Source organism: Alligator sinensis, unplaced genomic scaffold (assembly GCF_000455745.1).
Source record: "Alligator sinensis unplaced genomic scaffold, ASM45574v1 scaffold1398_1, whole genome shotgun sequence".
NCBI lineage: Eukaryota > Metazoa > Chordata > Crocodylia > Alligatoridae > Alligator > Alligator sinensis.
Window position 1 is genome coordinate 153,374 of NW_005842417.1, and position 19,617 is coordinate 172,990.

The following is a 19,617-nucleotide window of genomic DNA, read 5'->3' on the forward strand; positions in this document are numbered from 1 at the left end:
CCTGCTTATGCAGGGGGTCGGACTCGATGATCTATTGAGGTCCCTTCTGACCCTAACATCTATGAATCTATGAATCTTCATTATCATTTAGATTTATATCCTGCCCTATCCAGAAACACTAAGAGGCTTAGAACAAAACACCCTTGAGTGTAGGATGGATCCAAATCTACATATCACTGGATCTCTGGGTAAAAATGGCCTCAAGTTTTGTAAAAGTCTGGATGTGAACACAGGTCCTGGTATCCAAGCCACATCATCTCTGAAGCAAAGCCATAATGACAACTGACCCTTCAAAACGTAAGAGGATCCCATCCCGCCAGGTGGTTGGATCACAAAGAACAAGTTTGCAAGGTCTTTAAACCTTCATGCTTCATGGCATGAGCCAAATACCAAGTAATAGGAGTCAAAAGGGCTAGGCTGCCCCATAATCATTTGCTTTGAGCTTTCCTGCAGTTTCCTTCGAAGCAGCTGGTGCTGCTTATTGGTACAGCCAAGCTAGTGGACATAGGGCGCCTGTACACACCACAGGTTTTAATCCTCATTAAATTAAATAGGTTTATAAAATTTAAACTTGTTTATTTTGGAGCGTTGCATCAGTGTTTGCATGCACGAGGCTTTCAAACAAATTAAGCTTTGGAGCATTGTATTATTGTTTGCACACGCTAGGTTTTCAAATGAAATGAGCCCAGTCTCCAGCAAGTGCTTCAGAAAAGTGGGATGGTCCAGTGTTGCTACCCCCTGCAACCTGGGGGCCTCCACCCCATACCCTGTGCCTGTGCCCGTGCCTGTGCCTTTGCCCATGCCCGTGCCGCAGGGAGCTGGCAAACCACACAAGAAAAGAAAAAGTGGAAGCAATTTGAAAGCAAAATCAATTTGAAGAGGTGACCTACAAAAAAGTCACAGCCATCTGGTAAACAAAGAGGCTCATTACACGTCTTTGAGTGCCTTTGCGTTTGCACGCAATTAATCCATGGACGCAACACTTTAATTCCCGCTGAGCCAAACTAAACTACGTCTGAGGAGTTTTAGTTTAATGCACCACAAAGACTTTTAAAGTATCCAGAAATCCAGCTCACGCAAACAGTCATGCAGTTGCAGAGCAAAAAAAGGCAAAAAATGTGGCAAGTACAAAGGCCCTAGGAGGCTTATGAGTCTGAGGGTGAAGTTACACATTACTTGCAGACCATAGTCAATCTGTGGAAAGTGAAGCAGTGTTAAAGTTGGAATGAGCTGTGAGCAGTTGCATTTTAAAGGTTAATACCATCTCTTGCTTGCATCACTCTGACTTGGCACCAGAGGCTCGGCAAGAAGGGGTGAGGCTACACCTGTTAGGTCACAGATGTCGAGTGCTTTCAGAGGTCTGATTGTGTGAAAAAAGTAACCTATGTAAGTGCCCTCAGAGGACACTTAGCATGAGTTAATGAGCCTTAATGTACAGACAGTATGGCAAATGATATGGCTGTATCACAGCTGTGTCAAAAAGGCCTAAGACATCTCAACCTCATGAAATGTACCCAAGGGGCTCATCCAAAACCCGCTAGAATCAATGGGAATTTCTTTATTTAAAAAAGCCTTGGACTTGGACCTTTGGTTTCATCTTTCCTTACAATCTTGAAACTCAGCCCACATTTATCCAGGGACTTACAAACCTTCAGAGTGGAGCTGGACAGAAGCTTGGACAAGTCTGGACCACTTTAAATCTTCCTATCAAATGTCACAGTGCCCTACACTTTCAAAAGGAAAGTTGAGCAGAAGATATGCATTTAAATATGTAGAAATAAGGAGCGATCCCCTGAATAAAAAAGCCTGTTTGGATCAATATTGCTCTGGGAAAAGACGGTAAAAGAATGGGTTCTTCTGTGGTAGAGGTGCAAATCAGATATAGCTGAACTTGGTCCCAGAGGGCTGAATTTGGCTATGGATAGAGACCTCTGTAATGTTATTAGACAGGTAAGTACAATGGGGACTCAGGTCATTGCGGGAGACTAAACTTCCCTGATACAGACTGGAGAAGAAATGCTGATAATGAGAGGGCACAAGCATCCCTGGAGGTAATTGCTGACAGATGATTTCTAACCAAATTTTCACTGAATCCGCAAAAGGCGATGCTGTTCGAGACTGCTTTTTTTTGGAGGCGTTGCAGGCATTGTAGAAGTGATGGTCAAGAACCGATTTGATTCAAAATGGCATGAAAGGATAAGCAAAAGTAGTTCTGCAATTTGCTGCTGTTGTCATTTGAAAAGAGCAAACGTTGGCAAATTAAGGGGATAGTTAATGACTGCAACTGGACCGAATCACTCAAGATATCAAATGTGGAGGAGGTTAGGACTATTTTCAAGCCAAAGGGTCAAAAGCTGTCCAGAACACGTATCCCAAGCAAGGGAGGATGGAAACTTGTTGGGGAGAGCTCTACAAGGAAGATCTCAGCCTTTAGGGGACTGAAACCCAGCTGAAGGCACTCCATCGGTAATAGTCTATCTGGCTGGCAAGTTGTGGACAAGAGGCAACTGAAGACTAGTAAAGGAGGATGGAGCCACATCCTCCTTTACTAGTCATCAGTTGGGGTTGAGAGAGGATCACCAGGGAGGGTTAAGAGCTCCAGGAGCAGAGTGAAGGAAGGGTGGGTTGTAGTGCTGGGAAGAAGCCCAGAGCCAAAGAGACCCCCCCATCCCTGGTTTGGGCTGCTTTGGGTATTGTGACTGTGAAGCCTCTCTGAGACAAATAAAAATGAGTGGGAAAGCTTGAACCTAGAGTTGGCTGGTTTGGACAAGGCAGCTGGGTGAGCAGCTTGCTTCCAGGCTCCAAACCTAAAAGGATGAAGAATCCCCTCCAGCACCATATTAGGAGTAATCAAAGAGTGTACAAGAAGTGCAAAAAGTATCAATCAGCAAAGAAAACCACCTTAGAATCACAGAAAGAAGAAGTGAGGGGTTGGGGGTCAACATTAAAGTTAATCTAGTTACGACTCAAAACAGTAAGTAACACTTGCCCTCAGTTTTCAAGGAAGATTATGAACACAGGGGCAAAAGCAAAGATGGTCACTGGGAAGAAGGGGTGAAAAATAGGGCTATATCAGAAGTAGAAATACCTGAAATAGAAAGGACCAAATCTCAGCATCTCATAAGGGCTCCAGAAGGAAAGCAGGGCCTAGCATTCAATAACGTGGGGAAACAAGTGTAGACCTAATTGGAGTGTGTGGTTAGCAATTAAGAGACAGCAGTTCATTAGGTGGGCTCAAACCCAGCACCATTTTGGTAACAGGATGCATTAGTTAGACCTACACTTATATCTACATGAGGGACCCCTCCGAAGAGGTCAGATCTTAGTTTTCACTTGCTTTTTGACTACCGAAAAAGAATAGAGCAACTTTTCTGCTGCTCAGAGAGCATGACGGGTCAGCATACTTTAACACTATCAATGCCTAGTGGAAATGTCTGGGTTTATCTTGTGAATCGTGCTTGCACACTTCACAGTGCTAGCATTGCGTGGCACTCCACGGCACCGCTGAAAGGATCTCCGGGCGCTCTGGGATGCCACAGCACCATGGTGGAGGATCACTGCACTATTTAGAGATGCTGCCCAGGAGTCTTTAGGTCAACTTTCCAGAGCATAAAAGGAAACATAATGTGCACGAACTCAGAATATTCAAAAGAGAAAAATTCAACAATCGGCCCCAGTTCAGCATGTTAATGAAAACAAGACCATCTCTCTCCCACCTGTGACGATGACCTTGAAGGTCAGTTTTTGGCTGGCAGCCTCACAGGTGTATTCTCCAGCATCTTTCTTCTCCACCTGCTCCACGACCAGCCACCGGGATTTGCCCTTGGACTCCACCTTGAATTTCTTGCTGGCGGTGACCGGTTTCCCGTCCTTGCACCACTTCACTTCGGTCTTGGCCTGGGCCACCTCGCAGCTTAGAGCGGCACTCTCCTTGAGGGCGGCCTTCACCTCCTTCTGCACCTTCTCCTTGTTTGCAAACACATCCTCATGCTCTGCAGGGGGAAAGGGGAGTTTAGGATTTTCTACGCTCATTGTCTTATAGATATAGCACAGTGCTGAGCACGGAGAAGCTTCAGTCCTAAGAAACCATTAGCCACAAGCCTTCTGTGGCTCCCAACGTAATTGCAAATTCAACTTTAACCTTCATAATGATGTCTCTAGGGCACCTCCCTTAAAATAACCAACCCAAATGCTTATGTTCAACCTCTTGTAATTCCTCAGGACAGCCACATGCCATCTGTGCAAGAATATTTCACCTCTGTCTTCCTTTTACTTTACCTATTAGACATCGTCTTTTGCACAAACTTTCCTTCCTGGTCATTTTAATTTCCTTTTAAAGATTAATGTTTGCTTTAAAGTAAACGATGGCATTAAAGGGAAGACAGGCAGGCTGATGGTTGCCATGAAGATGTCCATAATGCCAACACTGCCTGGAAGTGTTAATGCTGATGGTGGAAAACACACACCATGAAACAGAATCAGTAGCTACTGTTTTTTGGTAGCATATCTGGTTACTCCATTAGTTTCCTCCTAATTTGGAGGCAAACCCCCAAATCTCTTCAAAAGTCTTCTGGCCTCTGAGTGGACAAGCCAGAAGAACATGCATTTTATGCTAGAAGGCTTTGGCCACCAATAGCAGCAAATGGGCTGATGAAAGGAAATAGCTTCTCCCACCTGTGACCGTGACCTTAAAGGTTAGTTTCTGGCCGGCTGCCTCACAGGTGTATTCTCCAGCATCTTTCTTCTCCACCTGCTCCACGACCAGGCGCCGGGATTTGCCCTCGAACTCCACCTTGAATTTCTTGCTGGCGGTGACCAGTTTCCCATCCTTGTACCACTTCACTTCTGTCTTGGCCTGGGCCACCTCACAGCTCAGGGTGGCGCTCTCCTTGAGGGTGGCCTTCACCTCCTTCTGCACCTTCTCCTTGTTTGCAAACACATCTTCAACTTCTGAAATGGGGAGAATTCAAGTTAAAAACCCAGAAGGAATAAATGTATCGCAGCCAATGGATTGCTGCAAGCCTTTACCGTGATTGATCTCCATGATCATTCATATCAGAAAGCTTTGCTTTACTTATACGTTCCCAACTGCATTAACAGCATCATATAAATGCACCCTCTATAGCAGCCCTGATCATTTGGGCTCTCTTTTTAGGTAGGCAACCTGGCTTATTTTTGAGTTTCTACTACCCGTACTTCAAAACAACTTTTTTTGTTTTTTTCCAGGCTGAACATCTGGTAATGACACCTATTCCTCCTTTTGGGGAGTAGGTCACCCCTATCGCAACTAGAGAAAAACAGAATCGGAAAAAAAATAACTCTGGAAAGGACTTCAGGAGTCATCTAGGCTGACCACCTACTCGGGGTGGGATCATCCCTGTCTAAAACCATCCTGGACAACGATTTGTCTAACCTGCATTTAAAAATGTCCAATAACAGAGACTGTGCAACCTCTTTAGGTAATTTATTGCAGTGTTTAACCACCCAGAGTTAAAATATTCTTCCAAATGTTCATCCTAAATATCCCTTGTTGCAATTCTGCAATTCCAGCCCATTACTACTTGCCCTGTGGATGCAGAGAACAATTGATCACTCTCTTCTTTGTAACATCCCTCTGTATTTGAAGATTGGCAGCAAATCCCCCCTCCGTCTTCCCTTCTCCAGGCTATATCATCCTAAAACTTGCAACGTCGCCTTATAAAGCATATCCACAGTCCGCTAACATGCCAATTCAATCAATTCAAGAAATTCCTTCTGACCTTAAAATCTGGGACATTCAACATATGTAGCACCTCAATAGCACAGCAGGAGATTTTACCTTCCTGCACCTAAGACGTACATTGGAGGTATTTAAAGCCCACTGACAGCTAAAGTAACACTTTTGTATTTCGGTCTCAGCAAATGAACCAGCATTGAAAGATACCATATCCAACACATGATAAAAAGCATATATCCATGTAAAAGGTAATGATTAGCCGTCTTGCTAACTAATGACTAGCAAGTCTACCATATTTCCTGCTTGAGGGTGCCTGATATGGAAATATCAGGCACCCTTTCTTTATATAAATATAGATATTTCTTTAAATATCTTTATTCTTGCACATTGTATTAAATGTAGTGGAAAGTCCTTTTTGTTTTCCTTGATTTGCTACATTCATTAACATATATACGATTCCTCTTTTACACCACTGCAAAGCCGAAGTGATTGTGTCGAAGCCAAAAGATTTACACTCAAGTAAAATGGGATGTATTTGAGAGGAGCTTCAGGTAATAGGTATTATGGGGCTGAGGTTTAAACACTGGCCTCCATTCTTTTACAAATTATTTGCCCCTACAAGTCATCACAGGTGCCCCTTTGGGTCATTCAGAGCAAGTCAAAGCTGCAATGAAGAGGTGTGAAGATATACCCGAGATAAATTTAATCTAGTTCAATTAAGTAACAAGAGCTAGGAAGCAGCAGCAGCCTAGACTCAGCACACATGACAAGCCCATTTTGGAGCCGGGTACCTACTAAAGGGCTTAGAGCAATGACATTCAAGCCTCTGTGCCCCATATCGGTGGTAGCTATGTTAAAGCTAGCTCAGGTATGTCTACCCAAGCCGCTGACACACAGTATGGACATAGCCTTGGACTCTTAATATCATTTATAGGCACAGCTGGGATTAGTCGTCTCAAAAAATTAAAGAGGATGCAAACTCTTTGCATTCAAAACTGCAATAGCCCCAAAAAAAAGGCAATCCAGTTTAGGATAACCCAAATTATGAATTTGTTCTGCAGAAACATGGTCTTATGAATCAAATGAATTGTGAACTAGCTCACATAAGTGGGTCTGAGTGGTACAAACAACAGAGCAGACCGTACAGATTACAGACTAATCATTTTGTTCTGTTTTTTTTCCCCACCTTTTAACATTAATCCTGGTTTATATTATGAGGAAATGGAAGAACTATTTTGATTGGCTGAATTATGCTGACTGGCACTTTGCTACTCTGCTAGGATCAAATTTATCCCACAAGTGACTTCATTCCCTGCAGCAGATTTACAGTACAAGTGAATATGACCCTGAGAAGATAAATATAGACAGAAATATTTCTAAGTTTATTTAGAGCAGTGGCGTTTCACCTATTCAACCTCCAGACTGGATGGGTGGTGTGGGGTTGGTCTGCACACCGGATCCGGTCTATGGGTCTCAGCTTAGAGTTGGTACACGGGTGCACTGCTGTGTGCTGGATGCAGTGGCAGAGCAGGCACATTTGCCAGCCTGGTCCCATCTCCTGTGCAATGACATGTGCATGGAGCCATCTCATCCAGCCCATGGAGCTCCCCGAGGGTCTGGAAGTGCAGTGATGGCTGTGTTAGTGGCCACAGCTCTGGGATCTGCTGTGGCAATTAATCCTGCCTTTGCTCCCCTGCTGCAGGGGAGCCCTGCAGGCTGGATGGTATAGGGTGGTATACAGGTGGGATGTGGCATGGTAAGCCAGATCCAACCACCGGGTAAGCATTCTCCTGAGGGGTGGGGAATGGCTATGGCAATATCATGTGTAGCTAGGAAGTCATTTATTTTGGTAAAGTACTGGAAATATCTGGTCCCTTATGCCAGCCGGCCCTTGTCTGCTCTTTTTTGGCAATAGTCTCAGAACTATTCTGCGGCTTTGCATCAGCAGTTGAAGATAACCTCATTGCACTTTCCTTGTCAATGGAGGGCAGAGCTTTCCCATGTAAGGACAGCATTTCTGTTGGAGAAGACGAAAGCACACAGAATACCTTCATGGGCATGGGAGGAACGACGACGGCAAGCATTACAAAGGAACAGCACACAAGGTGCACCCTGTAACAGCCTCTGATCCCTAGTAGAAGAGGATTCAGGAGGCCAGTGGCCTGCTAGTGTCACAGCTCCTTTGGGAACACCATGGCAAGGTGCTCCCTACCCACCTGGCTGCAGCGGGGCACAACTCTGCACTGCCACCCCCACTGCTGCCAAGTGGGCAGGAGATTCCTTGCCATGGTGGCACAGGGCTCCCAGTGGCAGCATCCACCCCTGGTCCATGCACAAATCTTGGGGGCACGTGCCTGCCGTGCCCCCGCCACAGAAGAGCACAGTGGTGGGGAGCCATCTCCCCATCACTGCCCCGCGGACGAGCCACTCGTGGCTCCATCCCACTCCCCAGCCGGGCCCTGCAACCACACATTCCCACTCCAGGCCTGGACCCCAAGCCACAGGCCCCGCATACCACCGCAGCTGAGCAGCATCCCCAACCCCGGTCCAGCCCAACTCCCTCCCTCGCTATGGGGGTCTCAATCTCCCCCCGATTTACCTGTGGGAAGCTGCAGGAGCTACCTGGCTCTGCGTGTGCACATGCACGTGGCACCCCCGATCGCCCTCCTCCCACTCCCACCAGCCCCTTGCAAGCTGATACTCTGCCAGCCTGCAAAGGAAAACCTGCTGCTTATGTGTTTTGCTCCTTAGAAGGAGAAAATCTGCATTTTCTTCCTTAAAAAGATAAAACTGGCTTTATTTTTCTCGTTAAAATGAGAAATATCTACATTTTTCTGCATTTTCCCATAGCAAACGGAAAACCCGGATCCCTAATAACAACTAAGGTTATGAATATACTGACGGCTAGGGATGACCTTAAAATTGTACTCAAGCCCATGACTGTTGGCCATCTCACTGAAAACCCCTAAGTTTGATCCCTAGTAACAATCCAGCTCAGCCCAGCGCTCTACTCAAGGAATGGAAAGCACAAAGTAGATGGCTTTGACACCGGCTACATAGTAAGGTACAGATATGGGAATGGTTTATGTGGTAGTTTATGTGGCTCAGGCTGGTTGAGAGTGGTGACAACAGGGTTGATTCTAGCTATCGGGGTAGATATGCCCCAACTTGAGAACAAGACACTATTGAAAGAGGAAACGAAATCTGCTGGCATCACTACTTGTTATGCCAAGAGCAGACCTGGTGCAGTGCAGCCACCTCCTTCAGACCCTCCCTGCACCACCGATCTATCTAGGGAACACTAAATACCAGTCTTCCTGAATTCAAGAAATATTGGGAAAGCCAGATGAAAGGGTAGTCATTACAACTCAATGTTCAATATAGTCCTAGCTGGATCTGTATTCATTTTGCAAAGACATGTGATGACTTCTCGAGTTGAAGAGAAGCACTGCACCTGCTCTAGCGTCAGAGCCTGAACCAAAGGGCGACTGAAGGTGCCTCCACGCTGCCAGCAGGTCTCCAATATCCTCTGCTGCCCCAACCGCTGTACAGCTCAGAGCAGCCTGAGAAGCAGATGAACTATTCCCTTCTGTCATTTCATTTGAAAGCATGAGCAAAAAACATGAAGAGAAAGCACAGAAATGTAAAACACTGTCCTGCCCACCTGTGACAGTGACCTTGAAGGTCAGCTTCTGGCCGGCCGCCTCACAGGTGTATTCTCCAGCATCTTTCTTCTCCACCTGCTCCACGACCAGGCGCCGGGATTTGCCCTCGGACTCCACCTTGAATTTCTTGCTGGCGGTGACCAGTTTCCCATCCTTGCACCACTTCACTTCGGTCTTGGCCTGGGCCACCTCGCAGCTCAGGGTGGCACTCTCCTTGAGGGTGGCCTTCACCTCCTTCTGCACCTTCTCCTTGTTTGCAAACACCTCTTCTGTCTCTGTCAAATGGCAATGAAACATCATATATAAAACTCACATAGCCCTTTGAGCAATTTCTTATTGCACGGAGCTTGTGTGACACCTGCCCCTGCCTCCCCCATATTAGCTAAACCCCCAACAAACACCAACGGTGGTATCTTCATCACCCCCTTCTGAGATAGGTAAGCATCCTTATTCATATATTATAGATAGTGAAGGGAGACACAAACAGGTGACTTTCCCAAAGTCCTATGGGAACTGCATGATTTGGAGCAAAGACTACAACCTGGGTCCTCCACGTCTCGGGTATGAGCCCAAACCATTGGTCTATGAACTTTTCTCCCCGCTTAGATCTGGTGTCTCTCTCTGTCTCAGCCCTGCACCCCAACGCTGAAAGTTTCTGGGTGGAATTCTCCTTCCAAATACTAGATTGGCACAAAAATGTTGGGTTTTGCTAAATTGTTGTTTCTTTACTGTAACAGAGAGTCAGAAGTCCTGTTACTTTAACAGAGGAGCTGCCTAAGGTATGGCCCTAAGCGGGTGAAGACAGCTGAAGCTGGGCTAGCTGCAGGGACGTAGGCAGCCAGAGACCAGAGACTGCAAGTGCCTAGATGGCTAGCAATAGGGCAATACGGCAGAGCCCTGGGTAGGCAGCAAGGGAACTACTATAGCTGGACCAGGGACACAGCAGTAAGCTACTGGGAGGGACACACCTGCAGCAGGTCAGGGGAAAACCTCACCAGAAGGGGAAGAGCCCAGGGGATATCAGCCTGGGGCAATGGGGTCAATGCAGCCCTATAAGCAAAAATGCTCCTGCCATCTCAGGCTAGCAAGGAGTGGGAGCCGCAGGCTAGGTCAGGTCCTTCCAGGGCTGAGAGCCAGCGAGTGTGGAGGAGGCTTTTGCAATAGCACAGTGACCCAGTTGGGGCTGGAAGTCTTCTAGCTGGAAGTGGTTGCTGGCAGTGACGCAGGCAGGCTGTGGCTGGCCAGAGTTTATCAAACTATATTGTCTATATTGCTGTCTTGGCACACTGAGTACCACTGAGAGATATGGCCCCACCGTCCTACTCCACACGTCACTATGAAAATGAGACAGGAAGCCTCCCTGGAAGCACTCTCCCCTGTTGTTCACAACCTCTCTGCCTCTAATGTGCTGGACAATGACAGAAAGGGATGTGAGCAGAGAGGTTTATCACCTCGTCTCTGGGTTTGGTCGGTGCAGACCGTGTCCCGGTCAGCAAGGTGTACTTCTGAGTGGCGCTCTCAAGGGAGCTGCAGCAGCAATGCAGACAACCCAGAGCATCAGGCTGTAGTTTGCCAGTGGAGGGTTTCAGGCAAAGGACAGTATTCAGACTGTGTCCCTGAATACACGCAAATGGGACGGGTCCCTAATACTTCTTTGCATTCATAGCTTCAGACTTCTTTGCATACATAACTTCAGACAACACACCAGGTGTTGCTCCATACCAGATCTGCAGGACCTGGTTTGAGCTCCTTTCAGTCCACCAAACCCAGTTCACCTCCACACACTCTCTCCTATTTCCAGATCCCAACCTTATCTAGCTTCAGACTCCTCTTTGAACCAGAGACAACACCTTCACCAATGATGCGAGAGCTGTCTGCCTTTCTGTGTCAGTCTACCTCCTTGATTCCCCATCTCTTTCCCGAGCTTCACTGCCCGAGGGTTTCTTCCCTTTAATCTGCACTTCTTCATTTCGTTCTCTACCTCTGCTACCATTTTATATTTAATCCTGCGGGCTTCACGTTGCATGCTGCAGTGGCCTCTACTTCCACAGACTGAATCGTGCCACCAGGTCATTGTGGGCTTGTGTCCACCGTTTATTTTACTGTAGATGCAATGAATTGTGAGCACTACAGCTGTGCAGGCAAAAACCAGAGGCTGATCTGAAGCTGGCTGAATAACCAGGAAGAGCACAGACCCTCTGCAGACACTTCCTCAGCCTAACCAAGGGGGCTTGTGCCTGAAAGCTTGCTAAGAACAATTGTGCCAACTCCAAATTGTGCCAATTTGAGCTGGTCTAATAAAAGATATTGGATTTACCCAAAGAACCTTGTCTGCTTAACACTGTAGAGGGATTCAGCATATACTTCACATGCAATATAGTACCCAGGATGGAGATTTTTAATTGCCCTAGATATCCGTGCCTTCATTTACCTTGGACTTGGACTTGGAATGTCACTTTGTCATCCTTGGTTTCGCAGGTGTAGCTTCCTTGGTCGTGCTGAGTCACGTTCTTGACGACGAGCTTGCGCTGTGTTCCCCGAGCGGTGATGGCCGTTCTCTGGTCCGGCTTCATCTCAGCGTGATCCTTCCTCCACTCCACAGCTCCGCTTGCCACTGACACTTCACACGCCAGCTCCAGGTTCTCAGAAGGACGGATGGAAATTTCGGGGATTTCTGTAGGCTTCCTGACAAACTTAACAGCTTCATCTAAAGAAGAAGGAGAAGCAGTGCATGCCCCTTATTACCCAGAATGATGCAAGTCGGATCCAGCAGTATTCTTCCGTTGTTGCTGATACATAGGGGCCAGGAACCACCCTTGGAAGAAATCATAAGTGTAACATGCTTGTGCCTCAGTCTCCTATGGTGTCAGGTCTAGAGAGGATAACAGCCAACTAGGGCTACCACTGAGTGGGATTTCTCTGTAAGCTCAAGTGATAAATGTCCGTATCGATGTGCTACAGGTCCCAAGTACAAAAACATCCAACCACAGAGATCAACTAGACTACAACGGATGTGTGCTTGCAGGTATCCATATACAGAGCCTGGCACATGCACTAACCGAAAAAGACTCCGACGTACAGAGGTTTTCCCACATTTTCCTAGCTATGCCCCTAGTCTCCAACATTTATGCATCTGGGTAGCGTTACTCCCATGCAAAGCCCCACTGAACCTACTGGGACTATTGGCCTGAGTAAACAACCCACATGTGTAGGCATTTGCAGAATCGAGGCCTTCTCCTTTAATAAAAATAATATTTGCTTTTTTGGACTAAGAAATATGGTTATGGTTTCTGCAATGATTCTGATACGTCGGGTGGTAAAAGAATACAGAAAATACAGAAAAATGCACTGAGCTTCTTATGCGGTATTGAGTTTGCATTTAAAGACAAACTTATTCCCCACTATGTAACTCCATAAATGCGTCTCGCTAGGTTTGCAGCCTACACCTAGACCTAGCTGGAACGCTGTCGGCAAAACCTGGAACCACACGGCACGTGACGGGTCTCAAGCTGTTACAGACGTCATAGTTTCATAGTTGGTCGGGTCAGAAGGGACCTGAGCAGATCATCAAGTCCGACCCCCTGCCATGGCAGGAAAGAGTACTGGGGTCAAACGACCCCAGCAAGGTGTTCATCCAGCCTCCTCTTAACCCTCCGCACAAATTTCTTGCAAGTTTTCTTATGTTTCACAAAGGTTTTCATTGGAATTGGGCCCAGTTCCATGTGTGCTGAAAGGGGAGTTGCACTGCAAGTGAATCTGGATGCATTTATGCAGTAGCGGCCTTAAGGGAGGGCAAGCTGGGCAACCACTGTATAAAAATAAAAATGAATTACGCTGAATATTTGTATCATCAATATTGTATTAAGATATTTTCTTTGCAGTTTCATGGGTAGGGCAAAGTGAATTTGAAATAAAAAATGTCTGACTTGCTTATAGGCCATCAAAATTAAGCCTCGAAGGGGTCCCAAATGACTCGCTTGCCCCAACAACCCTAAGGCTACCACTGTTCCCTGGGAAACCCCAGTTTCAATGAAGTTGGCCTCGGGTTTTGGGGTCTGTTTAAGGCTAAAACCAAAAGTGAGAATCAGGAAGGCCAAATGCAAGCAGGGTCAAATCAGACAGATGATTATTATGGATTCCCCTGCAAAAGTACAGCATAAAGCTTCACACGCTTCCTGGCCAATAGAGAAACATAGTACAATAAAAAATAAAATTCTCCGTTTAAACACTCCCTTGTGGCACTGTTGTGTTTTAAATTAATAGCAAACATAATCAAGAGCTGAAACACAGCTGCTTCGGGATGTGGTAAGATGGAGATTCCTTGAAGCTTTATATCAAAGCTGGATATTTCTGAAAGAGATCTAGTCACTGGACTCAGTGTAGGAATCACCCGATTCAATTCAGTAGCCTGATCATCATGGGATGCCTTCTCACCATAGCAACTACAATCTAGGAAGTCAAAAGAGTTGTATTTTTATTAATCAAGCGTGAGAAGAGAATCAGTCCTACTATATTTGCCATATATTTCGATCAATTCCTATCCCGTTTACTTCCTGAAATTGGTCCTCAGATAGGATAGCACTCCCGTTGACTTCAGCTGGAGTCGTGCATCTCCAAGCGAGAGCAGAATTTCACTTAATCTGGAAACAGCATCAGTACAGACAGCCTGGTCAATGTGGTTGCCTCCAACGGGGCTATATATAGGCGTAGCTGAAAGCAGAATTTGGTTCAAGGTAATTAGATCGTAAAGCCACTTAGGTGAAGGTGTCTCACCATGTTTCAATTGCATGGATCATATCTCCCAACATCAATGAGCCTCTCCTGAGTTACCAGTGAAGGTTAAAGTGGCACTGAGCTGAGTGCATAGACACCTCTCCGATAAGCTGGGAACAACCATATAGGATACAGCCTCCCATCTCATGCTCAACTCATACCTTGGACTCAATCGCTGCCGAGCAAGCTGACGGCTGTCAGTTATAAGCAACCTAAGCTGAGTGTTGCATTTTGGTCTGCAGCACCTGTTGTTTTCTATCCCCACGTATCCCAAGGACAACAAATATACTGCACCCAGCCACATGCTTCTGCTGCATCAGGGGACAAGCGTTTCTGTTAAAAACTAAAAGCTATTAGGAACGGTCTATTTTTTAAAGAATTAGTCGATTATGGATTAACAGCCTTGCTGGAGTCCTCCCATAAACAGGTATATGAAAAATCCTCATGCCCACACTGGCAATTTATTTTCTAGTCCTAATCCGGCTATAGTTTATCTGCAAATGTGGTTAGTGGTCAGGAAATATTTTTGGTGAAATCTAAAACCAAGCGAGACTCATCTGATTTGGGGTTTTGTTAGCAGCCTGAAGCACTGAGATGCACAAGCTTAAGGTCAACAGGAGTTTTCTTGCCTGAGTTTCTTACCTTTGGCTTCTCATAGAAAAAATGTGAAATTCAGCAGTTTTGCCCCTCAACTAAATGAAACTCTGTGGTTTCCATTGAACTTTGGTTTGGGTTGCTGGAGTCAGGGGAAGATGAAACTCAGATCAAAATTCACTGAACCCAATGCAGAAGAGAAGTTCCCAGTAACTCATAGGAACTGAAATAGCCCCATTTCACAGAACAGTACTGACTATGTCTCCTACGCAGATTCAAAGTACCAGGTACTCTGAGCTACACGCTGTAAGCTACAGGAATTTCTCTCCATGATTTGGTCCCAGGTGAATGTATTGGGCTTTCAGCATAGTTCAAGGTACCTACATCCCACAGAAATCAGGACACCCAGAATTGCATGTAATGTCAACCTCAGGGTTCACACTTGAATGAAAAGGGAGGCAGATTTCTTGGAAACTACCCCCAAAGAAAACCCCAAATGGGGCTATGTCTTTTTTAAAGCCGCTCCCATCTGGCTCTGCCAAAACCCTTCCTGTTCCTACCTGCGCCCCCATGTTTCTATCACATTTAGTCTGGTTCTTACCCACAGCATTATGTTCCCACATAAAGGAGAGAGCTTTTCAATCAAGAAATGAGATTTTCTCCGACAGGCTGAGTTTTCTTCCCTGCATTTCCCACTCCCGTGAGCATGTCAGGGGTCCTGGCGGTCCCTGCAGCCCCTGCTCTTATGGCAGGGCTTTAGCACAAGACTCTCGTTGTCTTTCTGCAGGTGTGAATGTCCCTGAGGCCATCAGCACAGACAAGACTGAACTACAAGATTCAGGCCTAGACCAGACCTAAACCTACCCAAAGTGCTGGGGGCAATTCTAGTCATTTCAATAATGACCTGGATGTGGTGACAGTCACTACCTTTGTTGCTTACTTGGAGCGTGGAGACCATAATAAGGGGTTATTGTGACAGGTGTGATACACGAACAAGGCAAGCAACCTATGCCCCAAAGCTAATAACCTAGGGACACAACATTCGAGTCTGATGATCCACTGCCTACATATCCAACACAAACCCTGCCCCAGTTAGCTCATGAACTTACCCGAGACTTTTAAATCGAAGACTAGCGTGTCTTCTCCAACTTTGCACGTGTATGTTCCCTCATCTTCTTTCGTTACAGCAGAGACCAGGAGCTTGTGCGACTTCCCTTTGTCTTCCATGGTGAACTTCTTGGTGTGGCGGATGGCTTTGCCATCTTTGTACCACTCGACCATGATGTTCGCTTCGGAGGTCTCTGAAATAAGCTCAGCCTGCTTTCCAGGTACGGCTTTGATAATGCCGCCGGCTTTCTCTTTGTTTATAAAGTGCGCAAGAGCTGGAACAGCAACAGAGTGAGTCAGGAAGCATGTGTGACTATATATATATATATATATATATAACACAAAGAAGTATGACAGCTCTACCCACGCCACCAGCTACATGCATTGCTACTGAGACTATTAAGATCTAGGAGGTTTTTCCAAGATCCCACTTTTGCTAAACTATAGCACAAGCTGTTTCTATTTTCAGGCCTATTTTAAGACACTTTGATCTCCTGGCCTGGGAGCTGCGTCCAGCTGAGAAGGCTTCATAGTTTCATAGTTGATCGGGTCGGAAGGGACCTGAGCAGATCATCAAGTCCGACCCCCTACCCTGGGCAGGAAAGGATGCTGGGGTCAAATGACCCCGGCTAGGTGATTGTCTAGCCTCCTTTTGAAGACCCCCAGGGTAGGAGCCAGCACCACTTCCCTTGGAAGTTGGTTTCAGATCCTAGCTGCCCTGACAGTGAAGTAGCGCCTCCTGATATCTAGTCTGAATCTACTCTCGGTCAACTTATGGCCATTGTTCCTTGTTCCTCCCAGTAGTGCTCGCCTGTTCTTGTGTATCGTGAACAGGTGCAGGTCCCATAGCCTCTCCTCGTAGGGCCTGCCCTGCTGCCCCCGATCATGCGGGTGACCTCCTCTGGACCCTCTCCATGCTGTCCACATCCCTCCTGAAGTGCAGCGCCCAGACCTGGACGCAGTACTCCACTGCGGTCTGACCAAAGTCGCATAGAGGGGGAGGATCGCCTCCTTGGACCTGCTTGAGATGCATCTGTGGATGCATGACAAGGTGCAGCTGGCCTTCCTGACCGCGTCCCCACACTGTCGGCCCATGTTCATTTTAGAATCAATAATGACTCCAAGATCCTTCTCTGCCTCTGCACTGATGAGAAGGGAGCTCCCAGCCTGTAGGCATGCTGCTGGTTCTTCCTCCCCAGGTGCAGCACCTTGTACTTGTCCATATTGAAACCCATCCTATTCTCACCTGCCCACCCCTGTAACCTGTCCAGATCTAGTTGTAGCCTGTCCCTCCCCTCTAGCATGCCCACTTCTCCCCACATCTTAGTGTCATCCGCAAATTTGAACAAGGTGCTTTTCACCCCCTCGTCCAAGTCGTTGATGAAGATGTTGAACAGTGTGTGTCCAAAGACCGACCCCACTGCCCACATCCCTCCAGGTCAAATAAGACCCGTCCACCACCACTCTCTGAGCACGGCCCTCCAGCCAATTGGCGACCCATCTGACGGTGTAGGCATCAACGCCACTTGCAACTTGCAACTCCAAATCATCTGAGAGCTGGAGGTTTTGGAGAGGGCTCCCAGAGCCAGGTGACCTCAGCACAGTACCAGGGGTGCCATGATGCCTGCTTCTGGAGTGCTACCTCCCTGGATGTGAATTGTGTAGGCATCTTAGTGTAAGTTGTATAGGCATCGTAGTGTACCACTAGACCTAAGCCAATAAACACTCTCCCTGGCACCACACAAAGGCAATGCAGGTTTGCCCACAATTACAAGTGATGGAGGTTCTCATTCAGCTCAAGTAGAGCCGCAAATTCAGTGTCAAAACCTGATTTATACACCATGAAATACGGCAGATGAAAGTATTTGGGAATGACTGCTGGCTAATTCAATCAAAGCTATGGGAAAATCTGACTGAATGAATAATTGCACCGAGAGAGGAGCAGAGAAAGAAAAAGCAAACAGATTTTTGAGAGAATCCCTCCCAACTGTGTTGCTGCCTCATTTGTGTTTGCTCTGTATGAACAGTCTGGTAAAGGAGCATTCGCATTGAAATAACATAGTACTCCCTTGCACGCAGCTATGACAAGGATGTCAGGGGATCTAGTATTTCATGGGCAGACAGTGGTGGGAGGATGGGCCATCACACCCTAAGAGATGAAGGCTGGAAGAAGATGAGATGAGGGAGTATCACGGTTATACGGAGCTGGGAGAACCTGGTCATGGGTAAGGAAAAATGCTGCACGGGACCTATTTGAGGTTACTGTCGCACGTCTCACTGCTCTGCCTAGTCTCAAAGCCAAAGGTCAATTCTGCTTACGAAAGCCCGAGGGTTTTCTTTATCAGTGGAAATCTGAGAGCAGATTTTGGACCTCAGTATGGAAGGGTGTAAGAATGAGGACCGTGCTAAGCAATAATAGCTATACACATCCCCGCAGCTACCAAAGATTCACGGTTCTTCCCCCTCTTAACCCTCAGACCTCCTGCCAGCAAAACACAGCAATATGACCCTGTCCTGCTATACCCAGCTCCTCACGTAATCATTCTCAGAGTGATGGAGAATGGCTGAGTCTAAAGCAAATGTATTTAGAGGCCAGTTTTACAGTCCTTTCTTGGGCAAAACTTTGTTAAAGTCAATGGGAATTTTGTCCGCAGGGTTGGGTCCTACTGACAAATGCCTTAATTCTGCAGAATGATAAATTTAACCAAATATTAAATCTAACCCCAATTTTGTTGGGCCATAGTAGCTCAGTATCAGGCTTCCTAGTGCCCACCCTACTAAACAACAAGACAGAAACCCAGCCAGCACGATCCGGGTATAACTTAGTTTTCACCGTCCAGATCTAGCTCATCTGAGAGTCACTGGAAACAGGCTTACTGACCATAGCTGCACTTCTCACCTGTTTTTGATTCATGGTGCCCCTTGGAAAATGACAGCTCTTAGTTCTCATTCCTTTTTTGACTACAGAAGAAGAACAGAGCAACTCTGCCATGGCATCCTGGTTGAAAAATCACTGAACTACATAGCTTGTACAATTTTGTTTCCATGCACAAGTGCTCTGGTTCTAAGAGAGTGATGGAGATATGCTCTTTCATGGTTGCATAGCATATTAAAATATTTCTACTAGAGGAGACACCCAATATGAAGCAGCATCTGGTAAGAGCAACCGCTGCTTACCAGCAACATCCCCCCTACCATGTGTCCAGACAATACTTTTGACAACAGCAGCAGCCAGTTAGGAATAACATAGCATCACAACACCACCAGCTTGCTACTAACAAGCCTTTTGCAAATAAAAAACAGAACTTCATTTGCATTATACACTTGCGCGTGTTACCAGATCACTTCTATTACATCCCGCAGCTCGGTAAAATCCAGCTGAAATATGCTCATTCTGAACAGAAAGAAATAAAGATTTTACAGCTGGACAATTTTCGTGGGTCACTTTGCAGAAGCCCTTACACAGGACACGCAGCTGGGTAACAACCATGTAATATAAAATTACCTTAAAAAAAAATCATCACCAACTTTTAACAAAAAATGCTTTTTGCAGTTAACTTCTTGGCAAACCTGACTAATCCAGCAGTGTACCAAGCCCTAAATGCATGGGAAAGGTTTGTAAGCACGAGGGTAGTTCCATGAATGTGATGCAAAGGGTTTAAGGCTGGCTGTTCAAACACAGTCAACCTCCCTGTTGCACGAGAGGGAAGTACGTGCAAAGAGGGAATGAAGCACGGGATTACTGTGAGCAAGTACAAGCTG

General features: G+C 46.4%; 1 protein-coding gene across 21 annotated transcripts in view; it reads right to left on the minus strand.

Annotated features, from left to right (window-relative positions):
* OBSCN (obscurin, cytoskeletal calmodulin and titin-interacting RhoGEF) overlaps positions 1–19,617 on the minus strand; it is a 203,694-nt gene that overhangs the window by 150,754 nt on the left and 33,323 nt on the right. For all 21 annotated transcript variants that reach the window (XM_025211633.1, XM_025211618.1, XM_025211620.1 and 18 more), the window contains exons 8-12: positions 15,858–16,130; positions 11,813–12,088; positions 9,381–9,656; positions 4,675–4,950; positions 3,717–3,992 (exon numbers count right to left, since the gene is read on the minus strand). In XM_025211633.1, the coding sequence (XP_025067418.1) occupies positions 3,717–3,992; positions 4,675–4,950; positions 9,381–9,656; positions 11,813–12,088; positions 15,858–16,130 (1,377 nt within the window). The remainder of the gene's footprint in view (positions 1–3,716; positions 3,993–4,674; positions 4,951–9,380; positions 9,657–11,812; positions 12,089–15,857; positions 16,131–19,617) is intronic.